Source organism: Olea europaea, chromosome 14, assembly GCF_002742605.1.
Source record: "Olea europaea var. sylvestris chromosome 14, O_europaea_v1, whole genome shotgun sequence".
NCBI lineage: Eukaryota > Viridiplantae > Streptophyta > Magnoliopsida > Lamiales > Oleaceae > Olea > Olea europaea.
The window spans coordinates 491,798-508,640 of NC_036250.1; the positions used below are offsets into that span (position 1 = coordinate 491,798).

The 16,843-nt window shown below is 34.5% G+C and overlaps 4 protein-coding genes across 8 annotated transcripts; 2 read left to right on the top strand and 2 right to left on the bottom strand.

Moving 5' to 3' along the window:
• The first annotated feature begins 247 nt into the window (after positions 1 to 247).
• On the top strand, positions 248 to 1,972 carry LOC111409595. The gene is made up of 2 exons (XM_023039623.1): positions 248 to 625; positions 1,566 to 1,972. The coding sequence occupies exons 1-2, from the start codon at positions 428 to 430 to the stop codon at positions 1,797 to 1,799; spliced, it is 432 nt and encodes a 143-aa protein (XP_022895391.1). The 5' UTR covers positions 248 to 427; the 3' UTR covers positions 1,800 to 1,972.
• Positions 1,973 to 4,191: 2,219 nt separating this feature from the next.
• LOC111408675 lies at positions 4,192 to 5,950 on the bottom strand. Of its 3 annotated transcripts, XM_023038412.1 has the most exons (4): positions 5,837 to 5,950; positions 5,274 to 5,407; positions 4,747 to 4,838; positions 4,192 to 4,659 (listed from the first exon to the last, which is right to left on the bottom strand). In XM_023038412.1, exons 2-4 carry the CDS (start codon positions 5,369 to 5,371, stop codon positions 4,469 to 4,471), a joined length of 381 nt encoding a protein of 126 aa, XP_022894180.1. In that variant the 5' UTR covers positions 5,372 to 5,407; positions 5,837 to 5,950; the 3' UTR covers positions 4,192 to 4,468. The 3 variants fall into 3 exon arrangements, with proteins under 3 accessions (XP_022894180.1, XP_022894179.1, XP_022894181.1); XM_023038411.1 differs by lacking the exon at positions 5,837 to 5,950 and having other exon boundaries at positions 5,274 to 5,830; XM_023038413.1 differs by lacking the exon at positions 5,837 to 5,950 and having other exon boundaries at positions 4,521 to 4,648; positions 5,274 to 5,830.
• A 2,030-nt stretch (positions 5,951 to 7,980) lies between these two features.
• LOC111409596 lies at positions 7,981 to 9,510 on the top strand. Its single transcript, XM_023039624.1, has 2 exons — positions 7,981 to 8,302; positions 9,222 to 9,510. Exons 1-2 carry the CDS (start codon positions 8,105 to 8,107, stop codon positions 9,453 to 9,455), a joined length of 432 nt encoding a protein of 143 aa, XP_022895392.1. The 5' UTR covers positions 7,981 to 8,104; the 3' UTR covers positions 9,456 to 9,510.
• Positions 9,511 to 11,176: 1,666 nt separating this feature from the next.
• LOC111408676 lies at positions 11,177 to 16,163 on the bottom strand. 3 transcript variants are annotated; one of them, XM_023038414.1, is made up of 5 exons: positions 15,615 to 16,153; positions 12,782 to 12,832; positions 12,219 to 12,352; positions 11,692 to 11,783; positions 11,177 to 11,604 (listed from the first exon to the last, which is right to left on the bottom strand). In XM_023038414.1, the coding sequence occupies exons 1-5, from the start codon at positions 15,906 to 15,908 to the stop codon at positions 11,414 to 11,416; spliced, it is 762 nt and encodes a 253-aa protein (XP_022894182.1). In that variant the 5' UTR covers positions 15,909 to 16,153; the 3' UTR covers positions 11,177 to 11,413. The 3 variants fall into 3 exon arrangements, with proteins under 3 accessions (XP_022894182.1, XP_022894183.1, XP_022894184.1); XM_023038415.1 differs by having other exon boundaries at positions 11,202 to 11,593; positions 15,615 to 16,160; XM_023038416.1 differs by having other exon boundaries at positions 11,498 to 11,593; positions 11,672 to 11,783; positions 15,615 to 16,163.
• Between the last annotated feature and the right edge of the window lie 680 nt (positions 16,164 to 16,843).

Consider the following 16,843-nt stretch of genomic DNA (forward strand, 5'->3'; position numbering starts at 1 on the left):
TAAGTAACAATTCAATCATTTTATTTGTATTTAAATCATGTTTGTGATGTAAATAAGTGTGCAAAAACACACTTATCAATGGTGAAGGAATGATGAAGTGCAATGTTTCAAGGTTTAGTGATCACTCGAAATAATTTTAAAGTTGAGTGAACAAAGCGTGCCGGATATGTAAGTGATAATGAAAGATTTAACTATACAGACTAGAAACAAACAGGCCCAACACAAATTATTCAGTCAGCATCAAAAACTGTTCTCCATGATCTTTTGCTTTCCATCAAAATTCTTTGTACTGTGAATCCTTCATTCTTTTCCCCTAATTCGTCATCGAATCCTCAAATCATTTTGCTCTTTTTCCTTCTTTCTGCAACATTTTTACATACATAGTCTATAGATATAGATATAGTGGGAGGGGAAAAAAGAGAAAGCTATGCTTGACTTTGGTGATGAGTTGATAATCGAGAGCTACAAAATCTCATGGCTAATATGGATCCATCTTCTTGTTACGATTCTTTTCATAATCCTTATTTTCTTTGGATTCAACATTTTTACTTCAGATTTCTCCCAAAATCCTTCCACCACTACGACATCAGCTCCGCCTTCAACTAGCTCTTCGCAAAGAACCAAGGTCAGTTTAATAATTTCCTTTATCAACTATTTTCTGTCAGGGACTGAGTTTATTTTCTTTTTCTAGAGAAATTTAATAAACTTATTATTATTTTTTTTTCTGTTAGATGTTTGGGAAGAAAATTAAAATGGGAAAGCATTGAAATCGTCATGTATTTGTTCCTTAGAATCATAAGATCCAAGAGAAGCACAAGGGGAAAAAAAGGATATTTTAGTCCCAAATTATGTAGTTGTAGGAGGATAAATTATGGGATTGTCGAATTAGGCAGTTGCAAGTTGGGACATGTTCTACGTAGATATAGAGTATGAGAATTGATTTTTTGATCGTTAAAGATAAGCGGGTTCCACTTGTGAGTGAGGAAATGAAAAATAACAGTTAAAATAATAAAATAATGATAAAAAAAATTGATTTTTCGGATTGAAAAATTGCTACCAAATGGGGCATAGATTTGATCAAGAGTTGGCGGGCTGGTCCAAATTTTAAGGTGTTTTGTTCTAGTTACTCAAGATTACATACTTCTTGATGTTTCAAATGAATTGAAAGAAGTGACGGAAAATAATACATGAAGCTGATCTCAAATTTATTAGGAATAAGTATTGTTGCGGTTACGTGGGGTCGGAAATTGAGTTATATTTATATTTGATTGGGTTATAATTGAGTTGTTGGCAAGTTGACATTGTTATATTTAGAATGCAAGTTATGTTGATTTGCATATTAAAGGTGACTAGTAAGAATTACTGTTAAGTTTGATTAACGATCATATTCAGTTTCTAAGATCGTCTATTTGCCACTGAGAACTGACATCACGAACTTCTTGGATGCATATCCTGTGACTCTTTTTCGAAAGATGTGAATTATTGTTTGAACATGTTACTTTTATAAATAAATTTACAATTTCGGTAGGGAATAGAATGTTTAAATTTAAATTTTATCTTAGCAGGTAAATGAAAACCGAAGAATTAAGAGAGATGCTGGAACAAGTGGACGAACAATAGTAGAAGTCGAAGAATGTGAAGAATCTTCATTGAATGATTCTATATTTTTTAGGCTTTTTAGACATCCAAAGCAACCTTGCAACTATCTCGGGCTAGTTAAACAAGCTCTTTTCAAGTGTTTCGGCTTAGATTCCAGATGCGAGAGCTCAAACAACGGAAAACTCGAAAATGAAGATTGATGTAAACACTCTCTTTGTGCACAAACACGCACTAAGACTTGTGCATGTGTGCTCAAACATAATCATACATATGTAGTGGTGTCAAGCAGGTCAACCCATTTGAAATGTGCCTAGGTTGAGTTTAGTTAAGAGTAATGGTATTTAATACCATTAGTATTAAAACATAGATTTAAGTGTCATTAAATGAAATGTATAATTACATGAATCACGCAATTTCATATTTAATTGAATCTATCAGAGCGCTTGTCTGATGGTGCTTTTCATATAATTTTTATGGATTTTCACACAGTTATATGGTGAATGAGGGAGAAGCTGCATATGTTGACCATGAAATGACTGCCGCAATTATACTTACAAAAAAAAAAAAAAAAGGGCACTCAGCTGTCTTTTTTATAATTGAATTACTAGATATGTAGAAACCTAAATAATTTTAAATACCTTAGTGACACTAAGACATAAATATTGGATGGCTAAAGTATACTTCAGATTTTTAGTTTTATTTGAGACCCATTTACGACATAGAAAACATTCGATTTGAAAAATAATATTTAAAGAAAAGTTGTAGCTCTTTGAGTTAGCTTTCCAACGCACTTTGAATTACCTCAATCGGATATCGAGAGAAGAAGTTATGATAGAAATACTAAAAACTTTACAGTATCAACCGAAGTACGCGGAATATGAAAAGTCAAATTCCTACACGATTTTCTAGCACCTTCTTAAACCTATAACTCCCACATAAATGGCACCCGTACTAATAAGTATTAGACCCTTCACTTGCCCTTAAGTTGTGAGATTTTCACCTATAAATAAGCCTTAATGCATACACATTTTTCACATCAAGACAAAAGTTTCTAAGCATAAAAGAAAGAGTTTTCAAATCTAGAAAAAAGAGAAAGGAGAGGGCGGAAAATTAGTTTTTCCTAGAAGTTTTGGTGCTATCAAGAAGTGTTTTCCAAATATCAATTCTCAACGGAGTGTTTTTTTTTAAACATCAAAAGAATGTATTTTTCAACAAGGTTCAAAGTATCAATCAAGGTAGGTAGAGGTGCAAAGTGTTAATTCATGTTAAGTTATAAGTTTCTAGCAAATGAAGATTTATGTTAATGTTTGTATGTCTAATGGTACCTCCGGGTACGGCATGTACTTCCGGTCGAGGTGTCGTGTTAAATCATGACTCTACGTGTTTGAGATTCTACCGAAAATCCTACTATGAAAAAGTTTCTAAAGTTACAGCTTTGAAATGTATAGCTTGATCATGAATGCACCAATGATATCTATTGAGTTTTTTTAACTCACGGGTTTAACCCCTTCTCGACAGATTGATATAATTCTACCTTGGGCCTGGATGATGGAAAAGATGTAGAGTGGTGCAACGAGCCCATGGAAAAACTCGGTGAACAAGTTATTTAGATTTATTTTGTGAACGTTTTCAATGTTGTTTCTTTAAAGTATTTGAATAACGCTGAACGCAAGAACAAGTTGTGTTTTCTTCAAATACATTTGGTTTCGTTATTTTTTTATTCAGTGTTTTATTTAAAATATTCGAGAGGTTGTTGTTAAAATTATCATTGTAAAAATTAAGCTTCCGCTAAAACATATTCTCCTATGACTAAACCACCGATTAGTTAAGTAAAATAAGTAGCATTCCGATCCACAAAGGATCGGGGCGTTACAAGATAGCCCTTGCAAAGATAGAACAAATGTAATGTTACACGGGCATATTAGTTATTTTGATAAAAAAATGATAGTTGCATTTTTTTTTTTTTTTTTCAACAATTGCGGCTGGAATTTCATATTCAACGTATGCAACTTTTCCTCTGTATAACGGTCTCGATATTCATTAAAATTAGAAGAAAAGTGTCACTGGACAGACGCATACTTTAACATCACTGAAATTAGATAACATTATTCTTTAGTTAAGGATTGAAATTACCTTTCGTTTTGCAGGCGACCCTTCCAAACAAAGATTAGACAACAAGTCCAAAGCCCTAATAGAACATTTGGCAGTGGACAGTTCACCAAACAAAGATTCAACAATGATTTAATTTTGAACTACCATTTTAAGCACTTGACGTGCTGGTAATGCAGTTGGCAACTGAATACTTGGTTGAGCTTGTGGGCTTTGTTGAAGCAAACAACTTGACAATGTCAACCTAACACGGGACGCTATACTAACAATAAAGATATATTAATCATCATCAGAATTGATCTCCTATCCCCGAGGACAAGATAAAAACTTTTTACTATCGTCGTGGCAGGAGATCGAGCCTGTATCATCATATTCATATTGTTCAAACCAATCACTCTTGTAAATATTTATATTCGATTCTTAATGAAGCTAGAAGGGTATATGATCATAAAACTAGAGTGCGTAAGATGAAATCAGGGTATATAAAAATGCGCAATTTAAACAAAAAACAAAAACAATTGAGATACGAGCAATTCTCTCGACTGTAATCAAGATCGTCAAGATTATTTTGTGATCGACACACTAGACATGGGTAATCTGAAAGAAAACAAAAGAAGAAAAAGAGATCTTTCACATTTGTAGAATAAAAGCAAGAAAGACAATCAGGTTTCTATTATCCACTGGATCCAATCATGAGCATCGCCTGACAATATCGGAACCATCATTCAAGTTGAGCATATGTACGGAAGGCAGATTCAATTTATACTGTTGAATTATGCTTGGCTCGAGATGTGAAGTAGCCGAAAAGTACCCTGGAATATCTGGTTAGAGTAAAAAGTATTTGCAAAACTGCACGACCCTTAACGATGCCATCCTTTGCACCCCTCGCTGCTCTAGCTAGAGCTGGTCCTACTGTCTCAGTTCCTGGCGGGATTGTCGCCTGCAGGGATACTAATCAAGTAAAGATGAAGTGAAATTCATCACCCTAATTGTTTTGCAAAGAAAAATTAAATAATACCTATACGTAAATTCAATAACCTGATGGATTCATGTTTGTCAACCGGCGCAACCTTTCTTCTGCTAAGCGAACAGCTCGAGTGGAGCTTCTCACGCCTTGTGTTATTTCTTGGCTGTAGTACAGTAAAATGAGAACAACATTTTATATTTCGCATTATTCGTACCCTAAACATTGTTCGAGCAGCAATTTAGTTCCCAACCTTTAAAAAAAGAACTTCGTCATCAACCTTTTATTTTAGTTCCACAAACAATCCCTAATGACAAAAACTGTCCAAACACCATCTTTAATAATCGTATGACGTCATAACATGTTGAACTTCAAATTTCTAGTCCCAGTCCAAGTTGGAAAAGAAAATCTAACTTGTGCTGGCCGGGTGAAGATTTAATGAAGATTTGGACAGTTTCACATTTAGACTGATTGTGCAACCATGGAGAAAGTTGAGGACCGATTTACTACTGGGGCAATAACTTGGGAAATACGAACCAATAATGCAATATTCCATTTAATTTACTAGGTACGCGTAGAAGCTCCATATTGTTATACTAACCCAAGATCACTGAGCTCCATCGTTAAATCACTGATCTCCATCCCAGATAATCGAATGGCAGCCATTGTGTCAGGGAGCTCCTCCCTCGTAGCGTCCATCAGCTTCTCCAGTGACTCTGCAGCTCTCTTAAAGGCCTTCAATAGCCACGTGATCATCAAACACCGAGAAATGTCAAGAGAAAAATAAATGCACATTAACCTCTCTTGCTGCAAATAAACTGGATTCTTTTCCTTTTTAACTTATTATTTCAAACTTTCATCATTGAAAATGTATTAAATCCTACTTATATACTGATACATAACATTATATTACTTGTACGTAAATTTTTTCAGCTTACCCAGACATGCCATAATGCAACTCATTAGCCATTTTAAACCACTTCTGACGAAAAATAAAAAAAATCTGAATGATATCCACATCAATAACTAAATTAAATCTCAATTTTACCAAAATCAGGCTAACATTGAAAGTCAACTGCCTCATTACAGCAAGCCCACAAACCATTTACCAAAGCTGAACTTATCACGAAGTAAATATAGTAGAAAAAATAATTTATCACAAACCAGAAGCGTCGGAATTGCTGAGCAAAACAGCCACGTTGCAGAAATTGCTGCCTGTAAATGGATGTGAAAAAAATATTAACGATTGATGAAAAGTAATTTTCCTCTACTACTTGTACATTAAAAAAAAACAATTGCATGGGATTAATTAACCTGAAAGCATGTGATATGTTCAGCAGCAGAACAAAATTAATAAAAGAAGGTAATGAAACTAGAAACGTCCATTCTATACCTAGTTGTAGGCTTGTAGCTCAAATAGCACATCAAATGGAACTAAAGAAATGCAACTTCAAGCATTTAATACTCCTTATTATATTTACATTCCATATCGTGATTTGAGGACATATCAATAGACTGTAGAAATAGAGCAAGAACTTGTTATACATAATTTACAGTTCAAGTTTAGGAAAAATTCAGTACCGGAACTAACGAAGAAAAATAATCTCCAAGGTCAAGTCAATTATAGTTGACAACTATCATGCTTAAATTCAATTACTAGTGTTGATGACAAAAAATAATGTGGCACTTCTTAATCAACATATAAAGATTTGAAAAGAATAAGCAACGTTATATTTGCTGTAACCTAAGCAAAATAAGGACGCTATTTGTTGGAGAGATTTTGAACAGCTCGCTCCTTTTTCAAATTACACTCAACCCTTTATATAGGCTGTCAAATATAGGCTTGTCGCTCTAGTTATGTCAAGCTACAGTGTCCGATTTAGGTCTGTGTGCCATTGGTCTCGAAAGGATTCGATTGGATGGAGAGTTCGGTGCGGCAGTATCATCATGATACCTGGGCCTTAGGCATGTACCTTAGGTCATCATGACTTCCTCTTGATTGGTGGATTCATCCAATGTTGATGTTAAAAGGGAAGCATTTCCCATGTCATGCAATGATGATGTTACCCTGTATCGTCTCCTATAGTTTGACTTCGACCTGTATCGACTAGGCCTCTAGTAGATGTTTTGAGCTAACCTGTCCAATTTCTCGACAAAAAAAGGCTCATTTGGCCAACTCAAGGTGGACTCTTACTTAATTCAACGTGGATTTTAGATAGGCCCCAACAACTAGAATGGTGAAAATTGTTAAAAAATTAATTTTTCCCATATGTGTTCTCCCTTAACCTTTTACTCATCAACTCACTTTGTACGGAAGAGCGTGAAAAAATGAAAAGAACGTCATTTTGAGGCTTGATCACCAGCAAAACCCAAAAAGTACAATGTGAATGAACCTTTTCTGTAGAAATTCAGTAAATACCGAAGTCTCGTACGGTAATAAACTCTTGTGAAAACTTTAAACCTTTTGGGTTATAAGTTACTTCCTGTATCTCACCCATCATCTTTGAACCAGAACTCATCTTGTTACTCAAGTCTCAAATCGTTGGAAAGAGAAAGATGAGAGATTATGAGGCCAATGGTCCTTCTGATGTTGTTGGCTTATCATGGAAAGTAAAAAGGGAAGAGAGAAGCGTCAAAATTTTCAGGTTGAAATGTCTTGTATCTCTAGATATCCACTCACCTATACAGTTTTTTTACTAAATGTTAATAGGTTGCACTTCATCACTCATCACCATATTTCATAAATCACTGAACTTTAAAATGCTCTCAAGTGATTGCTAAACTTTGACCATTGCACTCTATCACTTCTCTACTATGTTTCATTAGTTACTAAACCTTGAAATGCTTTCAAATGGTCACTAAAATTAAAATCGTCCCACTCCATCACTCACCATGTTTCATTAATCACTGAACTTATACCTCCATTATGCTTTACTCACTCAATTTTAAAAGCTTTTAAATTGTCACAAGGTAATTTAAGAAAAATGGGCATCGTTTTCGTGTATAGTATTTAAATTTTTAAAGTCTTTTAAAGTTGAGTGAGTAAAGTGTGACGAAGGTATAAGTTCAGTTGCTAATGAAACATGGTAAATTAATGATGAAGTGCTATGTTTCAAGGTTTAATGCTCACTCGAAATAATTTTAAAGTTGAGTGAACAAAGCGTGCCGGATATGTAAGTGATAATGAAAGATTTAACTATACAGACTAGAAACAAACAGGCCCAACACAAATTATTCAGTCAGCATCAAAAACTGTTCTCCATGATCTTTTGCTTTCCATCAAAATTTTTTGTACTGTGAATCCTTCATTCTTTTCCCCTAATTCGTCATCGAATCCTCAAATCATTTTGCTCTTTTTCCTTCTTTCTGCAACATTTTTACATACATAGTCTATAGATATAGATATAGTGGGAGGGGAAAAAAGAGAAAGCCATGCTTGACTTTGGTGATGAGTTGATAATCGAAAGCTACAAAATCTCATGGCAAATATGGATCCATCTTCTTGTTACGATTCTTTTCATAATCCTTATTTTCTTTGGATTCAACATTTTTACTTCAGATTTCTCCCAAAATCCTTCCATCACTACGACATCAGCTGCACCTTCAACTAGCTCTTCACAAAGAACCAAGGTCAGTTTAATTATTTCCTTTATCAACTATTTTCTGTCAGGGACTGAGTTTATTTTCTTTTTCTAGAGAAAATTTAATAAACTTATTTATTTTTTTCTGTTAGATGTTTGGTAAGAAAATTAAAATGGGAAAGCATTGAAATCGTCATGTATTTGTTCCTTAGAATCATAAGATCCAAGAGAAGCACAAGGGGAAAAAAAGGATATTTTAGTCCCAAATTATGTAGTTGTAGGAGGATAAATTATGGGATTGTCGAATTAGGCAGTTGCAAGTTGGGACATGTTCTACGTAGATATATGGTATGAGAATTGATTTTTTGATCGTTAAAGAGAAGTGGGTCCCACTTGTGAGTGAAGAAGTGAAAAATGATGGTTGAAATAATAAAATAATGATAAAAAAATTTGATTTTTCGAATTGAAAAATTGCTACCAAATGGGGCATAGAGTTGGTCAAGAGTTGGCGGGATAGTCCAAATTTTAAGGTGTTTTGTTATAGTTACTAAAGAATACATACTTCTTGATGTTTCAAATGAATTGAAAGAAGTGACGGAAAATAATACATGAAGCTGATCTCAAATTTATTAGGAATAAGTATTGTTGCGGTTACGTGGGGTCGGTAATTGAGTTATATTTATATTTGATTGGGGTATAATTGAGTTGTTGGCAAGTTGACATTGTCAAGTTATGATCATTTGCATATTAAAGGTGACTAGTAAGAATTATTGTTAGGTTTGATTAATGATCATATTCAGTTTCTAAGATTGACTATTTGCCACTGAGAACCGACATCACGAACTTCTTGAATGCATATCCTACGACTCTATTTCGAAAGATGTGGATTATTGTTTGAACATGTTACTTTTATAAATATATTTACAATTTCGGTAGGGAAGAGAATGTTTAAAATTTTATCCTAGCAGGTAAATGAAAACCGAAGAATTAAGAGAGTTGCGGGAACAAGCAGACGGGCAATGGTTGAAGTTGAAGAATGCGAAGAATCTTCATTGAATGATTCTACATTTTTTGGGCTTTTTAGAGATCCAAACCACGCTTGTAACTATCTCGGACTACTTAAACAAGCTCTTTTCAAATGTTTCGGCTTAGATTCCAGATGCGAGAGCTCAAACAACGGAAAACTCGAAAATGAAGATTGATGCAAGCACTCTCTGTTGGAAAAAATTTAACAATTGGGGCCACACATGTATATGATTAAAGTGTACCTTGCTATCTTGTATTTTTAGTCCATTAAAGTGATGTAATTAATTTAATTTTGGACTAATGAGTATCAATTGTTATGGAATTAAAGTGTAAAGGCCAGGTAGTTGTTTTAAATTGATGAGGGGCCAATTTAAAACAAATAAAAGATGATGATTGCCTAGTAGTTATTTATCATGGGGTCATAGCCCCTAATTGACGTGATTTTCTCATAACCTCTGCATCCCCATCAACAGTGAGTTATTTCAAAAATTCAAAAGGAAAATCACGAATCAATTGGAAGATTGTAACCTATTCAAAATCAATTACAATTATAGATCAAGGTACGCTTCCACTTTCATTTTGTTCTCTTTGATTCAACGTGAATAAATTTATGAAAGGACTAAAATAAATTCCTTTCAAATCTGGAAATCTAGATTTAAAATCTATCACTCTCTTTATGCACAAACACACACTAAGACTTGTGCATGTGTGCTCAAACATAATCATACATATGTAGTCGTGTCAAATAGGGCAGCCCATTTGAAAGGTACCTAGGTTGAACACATTCGTTTAGTTAAGAGTAATGCTATTTAATATCATTAGTATTAAAACATCATTTTAAGTATCATTAAATGAAATGTATAATTACATGAATCACGCAATTTCATATTTAATTGAATCTATCTCTGATGGTACTTTTCATATAATTTTTATGGATTTTCATACCGTTATACGGCGAATGAGGGAGAAGCTGCATATGTTGACGATGAAATGACTGCGGCAACTATACTTTAAAAATATAAAAATAAAAAATAAAAAATAAAAAAAAAAGAAAGAAAGAAAAAAAGGGCCCCTCATCTGTCTTTTTTATAATTGAATTACTAGATAGCCCTTACAAAGATAGAACGAATGTAATGTTATAGGGGCATAAAAGTTATTTTGATATAAAAATGATGGTTGCAGGTTTTTTTTTTTCAACAATTGCGGCTGGAATTTCATATTCAACTTATGCAGCTTTTCCTCTGTATAACGATCTGAATATTCATTAAAATTAGAAGAAAAGCGCCACTAGACATGCGCATAGTCTCAAATAGATTGCTGCTTTAATATCACCGAAGTTAGATAACATTATTCTTTAGCTAAGGATTGAAATTACCCTTTCGTTTTGCAGGCGACCCTGCCAAACAAAGATTAGACAACAAGTCCAAAGCCCTAATAGAACATTTGGCAGTGGACAGTTCACCAAACAAAGATTCAACAATGATTTAATTTTGAACTACCATTTTAAGCACTTGACGTGCTGGTAATGCAGTTGGCAACTGAATACTTGGTTGAGCTTGTGGGCTTTGTTGAAGCAAACAACTTGACAATGTCAACCTAACACGGGACGCTATACTAACAATAAAGATATATTAATCATCATCAGAATTGATCTCCTATCCCCGAGGACAAGATAAAAACTTTTTACTATCGTCGTGGCAGGAGATCGAGCCTGTATCATCATATTCATATTGTTCAAACCAATCACTCTTGTAAATATTTATATTCGATTCTTAATGAAGCTAGAAGGGTATATGATCATAAAACTAGAGTGCGTAAGATGAAATCAGGGTATATTTTTGATGAGTACTCATTAAAAAGAGGCGCAATTTAAACAAAAAAACAAAAACAACTGAGATACGAGCAATTCTCTCGACTGTAATCAAGATCTGTCAAGATTATTTTGTGATCGACACACTAGACATGGGTAATCTGAAAGAAAACAAAAGAAGAAAAAGAGATCTTTCACATTTGTAGAATAAAGGCAAGAAAGACAATCAGGTCTCTATTATCCACAGGATCCAATGATGAGCATCGCCTGACAATATCGGAATCATCATTCAAGTTGAGCATATGTACGGAAGGCAGATTCAATTTATACTGTTGAATTATGCTTGGCTCGAGATGTGAAGTAGCCGAAAAGTACCCTGGAATATCTGGTTAGAGTAAAAAGTATTTGCAAAACTGCACGACCCTTAACGATGCCATCCTTTGCACCCCTCGCTGCTCTAGCTAGAGCTGGTCCTACTGTCTCAGTTCCTGGCGGGATTGTCGCCTGCAGGGATACTAATCAAGTAAAGATGAAGTGAAAATCATCACCCTAATTGTTTTGCAAAGAAAAATTAAATAATACCTATACGTAAATTCAATAACCTGATGGATTCATGTTTGTCAACCGGCGCAACCTTTCTTCTGCTAAGCGAACAGCTCGAGTGGAGCTTCTCACGCCTTGTGTTATTTCTTGGCTGTAGTACAGTAAAATGAGAACAACATTTTATATTTCGCATTATTCGTACCCTAAACATTGTTCGAGCAGCAATTTAGTTCCCAACCTTTAAAAAAAGAACTTCGTCATCAACCTTTTATTTTAGTTCCACAAACAATCCCTAATGACAAAAACTGTCCAAACACCATCTTTAATAATCGTATGACGTCATAACATGTTGAACTTCAAATTTCTAGTCCCAGTCCAAGTTGGAAAAGAAAATCTAACTTGTGCTGGCCGGGTGAAGATTTAATGAAGATTTGGACAGTTTCACATTTACACTGATTGTGCAACCATGGAGAAAGTTGAGGACCGATTTACTACTGGGGCAATAACTTGGGAAATACGAACCAATAATGCAATATTCCATTTAATTTACTAGGTACGCGTAGAAGCTCCATATTGTTATACTAACCCAAGATCACTGAGCTCCATCGTTAAATCACTGATCTCCATCCCAGATAATCGAATGGCAGCCATTGTGTCAGGGAGCTCCTCCCTCGTAGCGTCCATCAGCTTCTCCAGTGACTCTGCAGCTCTCTTAAAGGCCTTCAATAGCCACGTGATCATCAAACACCGAGAAATGTCAAGAGAAAAATAAATGCACATTAACCTCTCTTGCTGCAAATAAACTGGATTCTTTTCCTTTTTAACTTATTATTTCAAACTTTCATCATTGAAAATGTATTAAATCCTACTTATATACTGATACATAACATTATATTACTTGTACGTAAATTTTTTCAGCTTACCCAGACATGCCATAATGCAACTCATTAGCCATTTTAAACCACTTCTGACGAAAAATAAAAAAAATCTGAATGATATCCACATCAATAACTAAATTAAATCTCAATTTTACCAAAATCAGGCTAACATTGAAAGTCAACTGCCTCATTACAGCAAGCCCACAAACCATTTACCAAAGCTGAACTTATCACGAAGTAAATATAGTAGAAAAAATAATTTATCACAAACCAGAAGCGTCGGAATTGCTGAGCAAAACAGCCACGTTGCAGAAATTGCTGCCTGTAAATGGATGTGAAAAAAATATTAACGATTGATGAAAAGTAATTTTCCTCTACTACTTGTACATTAAAAAAAAACAATTGCATGGGATTAATTAACCTGAAAGCATGTGATATGTTCAGCAGCAGAACAAAATTAATAAAAGAAGGTAATGAAACTAGAAACGTCCATTCTATACCTAGTTGTAGGCTTGTAGCTCAAATAGCACATCAAATGGAACTAAAGAAATGCAACTTCAAGCATTTAATACTCCTTATTATATTTACATTCCATATCGTGATTTGAGGACATATCAATAGACTGTAGAAATAGAGCAAGAACTTGTTATACATAATTTACAGTTCAAGTTTAGGAAAAATTCAGTACCGGAACTAACGAAGAAAAATAATCTCCAAGGTCAAGTCAATTATAGTTGACAACTATCATGCTTAAATTCAATTACTAGTGTTGATGACAAAAAATAATGTGGCACTTCTTAATCAACATATAAAGATTTGAAAAGAATAAGCAACGTTATATTTGCTGTAACCTAAGCAAAATAAGGACGCTATTTGTTGGAGAGATTTTGAACAGCTCGCTCCTTTTTCAAATTACACTCAACCCTTTATATAGGCTGTCAAATATAGGCTTGTCGCTCTAGTTATGTCAAGCTACAGTGTCCGATTTAGGTCTGTGTGCCATTGGTCTCGAAAGGATTCGATTGGATGGAGAGTTCGGTGCGGCAGTATCATCATGATACCTGGGCCTTAGGCATGTACCTTAGGTCATCATGACTTCCTCTTGATTGGTGGATTCATCCAATGTTGATGTTAAAAGGGAAGCATTTCCCATGTCATGCAATGATGATGTTACCCTGTATCGTCTCCTATAGTTTGACTTCGACCTGTATCGACTAGGCCTCTAGTAGATGTTTTGAGCTAACCTGTCCAATTTCTCGACAAAAAAAGGCTCATTTGGCCAACTCAAGGTGGACTCTTACTTAATTCAACGTGGATTTTAGATAGGCCCCAACAACTAGAATGGTGAAAATTGTTAAAAAATTAATTTTTCCCATATGTGTTCTCCCTTACCCTTTTACTCATCAACTCACTTTGTACGGAAGAGCATGAAAAAATGAAAAGAACATCATTTTGAGGCTTGGTCACCAGCAAAACCCAAAAAGTACAATGTGAATGAACCTTTTCTGTAGAAATTCAGTAAATACCGAAGTCACGTACGGTAATAAACTCTTGTGAAAACTTTAAACCTTTTGGGTTATAAGTTACTTCCTGTATCTCACCCATCATCTTTGAACCAGAACTCATCTTGTTACTCAAGTCTCAAATCGTTGGAAAGAGAAAGATGAGAGATTATGAGGCCAATGGTCCTTCTGATGTTGTTGGCTTATCATGGAAAGTAAAAAGGGAAGAGAGAAGCGTCAAAATTTTCAGGTTGAAATGTCTTGTATCTCTAGATATCCACTCACCTATACAGTTTTTTTATTTTTTTATTTTCCCTTTGTCTCTCTTAGATAGTTTTTTGCAGTATTGATAATTAAGATTAATTGGAGAAGCACTATTTAGCTTGCTGACTATATTTTATATTAATACAACCAGTGAACCTTCACTTGATCATGGATTTCAATGAGTAAATAGTGAAGAAAAAGTTTTCGCGTTATTGGTTCTCGAGGATAACGTGAGGGAAGTTATGCAAAGGAAATTTAAGACGACGTTCAAATATAAAATCTTTCTTCTGTTTGCACAGGAAATAAGAAGCAGGGGAAGGGATCTCTCCGGTTTCCTTTTTCTTTTGCCATATGCTCACTTAAATCCAAGATCTAATTGAAGCCTTATACTTTCTGTAAAAGAGCATACAGTATAAGTGTGTGAGACTCTATGTTTTCCTTAGCCATGAACCATATATTATTCACCAGATGTTACCGAATTGAAGTAATACCAACCTAAATATGAACGAAATCTATTATTTTATCGTGTGAACCAAGCATAGAGTCCCATATCAGCAATAAATGGCTCCATACTTGAGTTCATAGACATAATGAATTCTTCTGATAATTAAAATTGTAGTTTGTCACCTGGTGTCACCTGGTTACAGTATTAGATTCTGATGATATTTCGGATTTTCTAACAAATAAAGAATAGGGTGATTATTATACAATTCATAGTACAGACTATAGCGTTGCAAAGAAAATAGGGGTAAAATTTCCTTTTGTCTTCAACTTATTTTCTTCCTCATTCATGATATTCAAAATCAAAGAAATACTTTCTCATGACGAGCACACAAGGGAAATTAATTTTCTATGTTTCTGTTACTCTTCCTTTTGCTTCACAGAATCGCGAACTAAAATGCACCTAAAATCCACCAAACAGATGGCACATAAATGATTTTCACTCAACCAATTTCTAAGAGCCGAACCAGTTGGAGTCGTATCCAAGGAAAATACTTTTCTATTTCAATCAGATATTGTGTTCGTTATACAGAAACAACATTCAATAAATTAACAACCTCGATTAAGATTTCTTTTGTTTACTCCTATGTTCCTTGTTGAGCCTAATTAAAGACGAGACCGATACTGCAAAGTAAAATAACTGTAATTCTCCCCCTTTCCGGTGCAGGACTTTAACAATCCGTGCATAAGTTGATCGTTTTGTACATTTGCAAATCAAATTATATTAAGGAAATTAACAGGAAAATATTTTCTCATACTAAGGTGAATGATAAACACTAAACTTAATTTTTTCTCAGGTGTATAAAATAATAATAAACAGATAATAAATGTGTGTACCGCGCACGCTATCAAATTGAGAATGTAAATGTGGCGTTGAGTGAGAGTCCACTGTGAGAGGTTCAGTGCAGAGGAGGAAGAGGATCCAACGGCGGAGGTGAGGTTGGAGGAAACCGATGGCTCAATTGAGGCATTCACATTATCGTCTGATTGCAGAATCAAAGAAGCGAATCGACGGTGAGGAGGTAACCGGAGACTCAGCCGGCGATGAGAACAAACAAAGCCACCTCCGCTGCCACTGCAATTCCTGTGCCGCCCAGGGTTCGAAACCTGCAACTTTGATGCACTCAACATTTTCTAAATATTAACCCAATTTTAATTAACAGAAAGATATATACGTACAATTGTCCCGTATATATCCGTGTAACTCTCTCTCCCTGTCTTTGTGGGTGAGGTGAAGTGGAGTGGGTTGGTATACGTGGGTGAAATGCAGGGCTACTCAAGTAATATCAGAACGGTGGAAAAGTACGAACTTGAACGGTTCTGTATAGAACCACGGTTCGAGCTAGATTTTGGAACCAGATCGACCGATTGTTGCAGGTCGGTCCAAGTCGTTTACGTTTTAAACTTTGTCTAAATTCAACACGCATCAAAACAACATATGAATTTCAGATTTCAGATTTAAGAGCATTAACACATGGAAGCTTTAAATAGGGAGTTTTGTGGGAATTAAATAGTGAATTTTGATAGAATTTTTTTTATAGTTAAAAAGTTGTGAAATTCATAAAATATGTTAAAATTAAATGATGACTTTAATTTAAATTAAAATCTATATTTAATTCCTACCTAGCAATGGCTAAATGTTTTTTAATTTTCTCTTTAGAATAAGCCACGTGGTCTCAACCTTATGGGCGAAGCGAGTAAAAAGAGCCATTGATCTCGAAAAAGAATAAAAGGTTGACCGAACTTATTATTATTATTATTATTTTGTATTTCAAAGTACATCCATCCCAAGTCTTGCTCAAATTTAAGCCTCCATCTATGATCAAGTCCTTTCTGAACTTTCCCATGACTACTATCAAAGACACAGAAGAAAGATTGTTCACTTATTCATGATAGATGAAAGTGGGTTATGGATCCATTCAAATTGGCTGATATTTTAAACCAATTTGAATACATGTCCCATTTGAGTATTTAAACAATACTCAAATATTTTAACATTACTACCTCATTTGGTTGTAAAACAAATATAGTTAATAAAAAATGAGGGAAAAATAATATATTTTTAT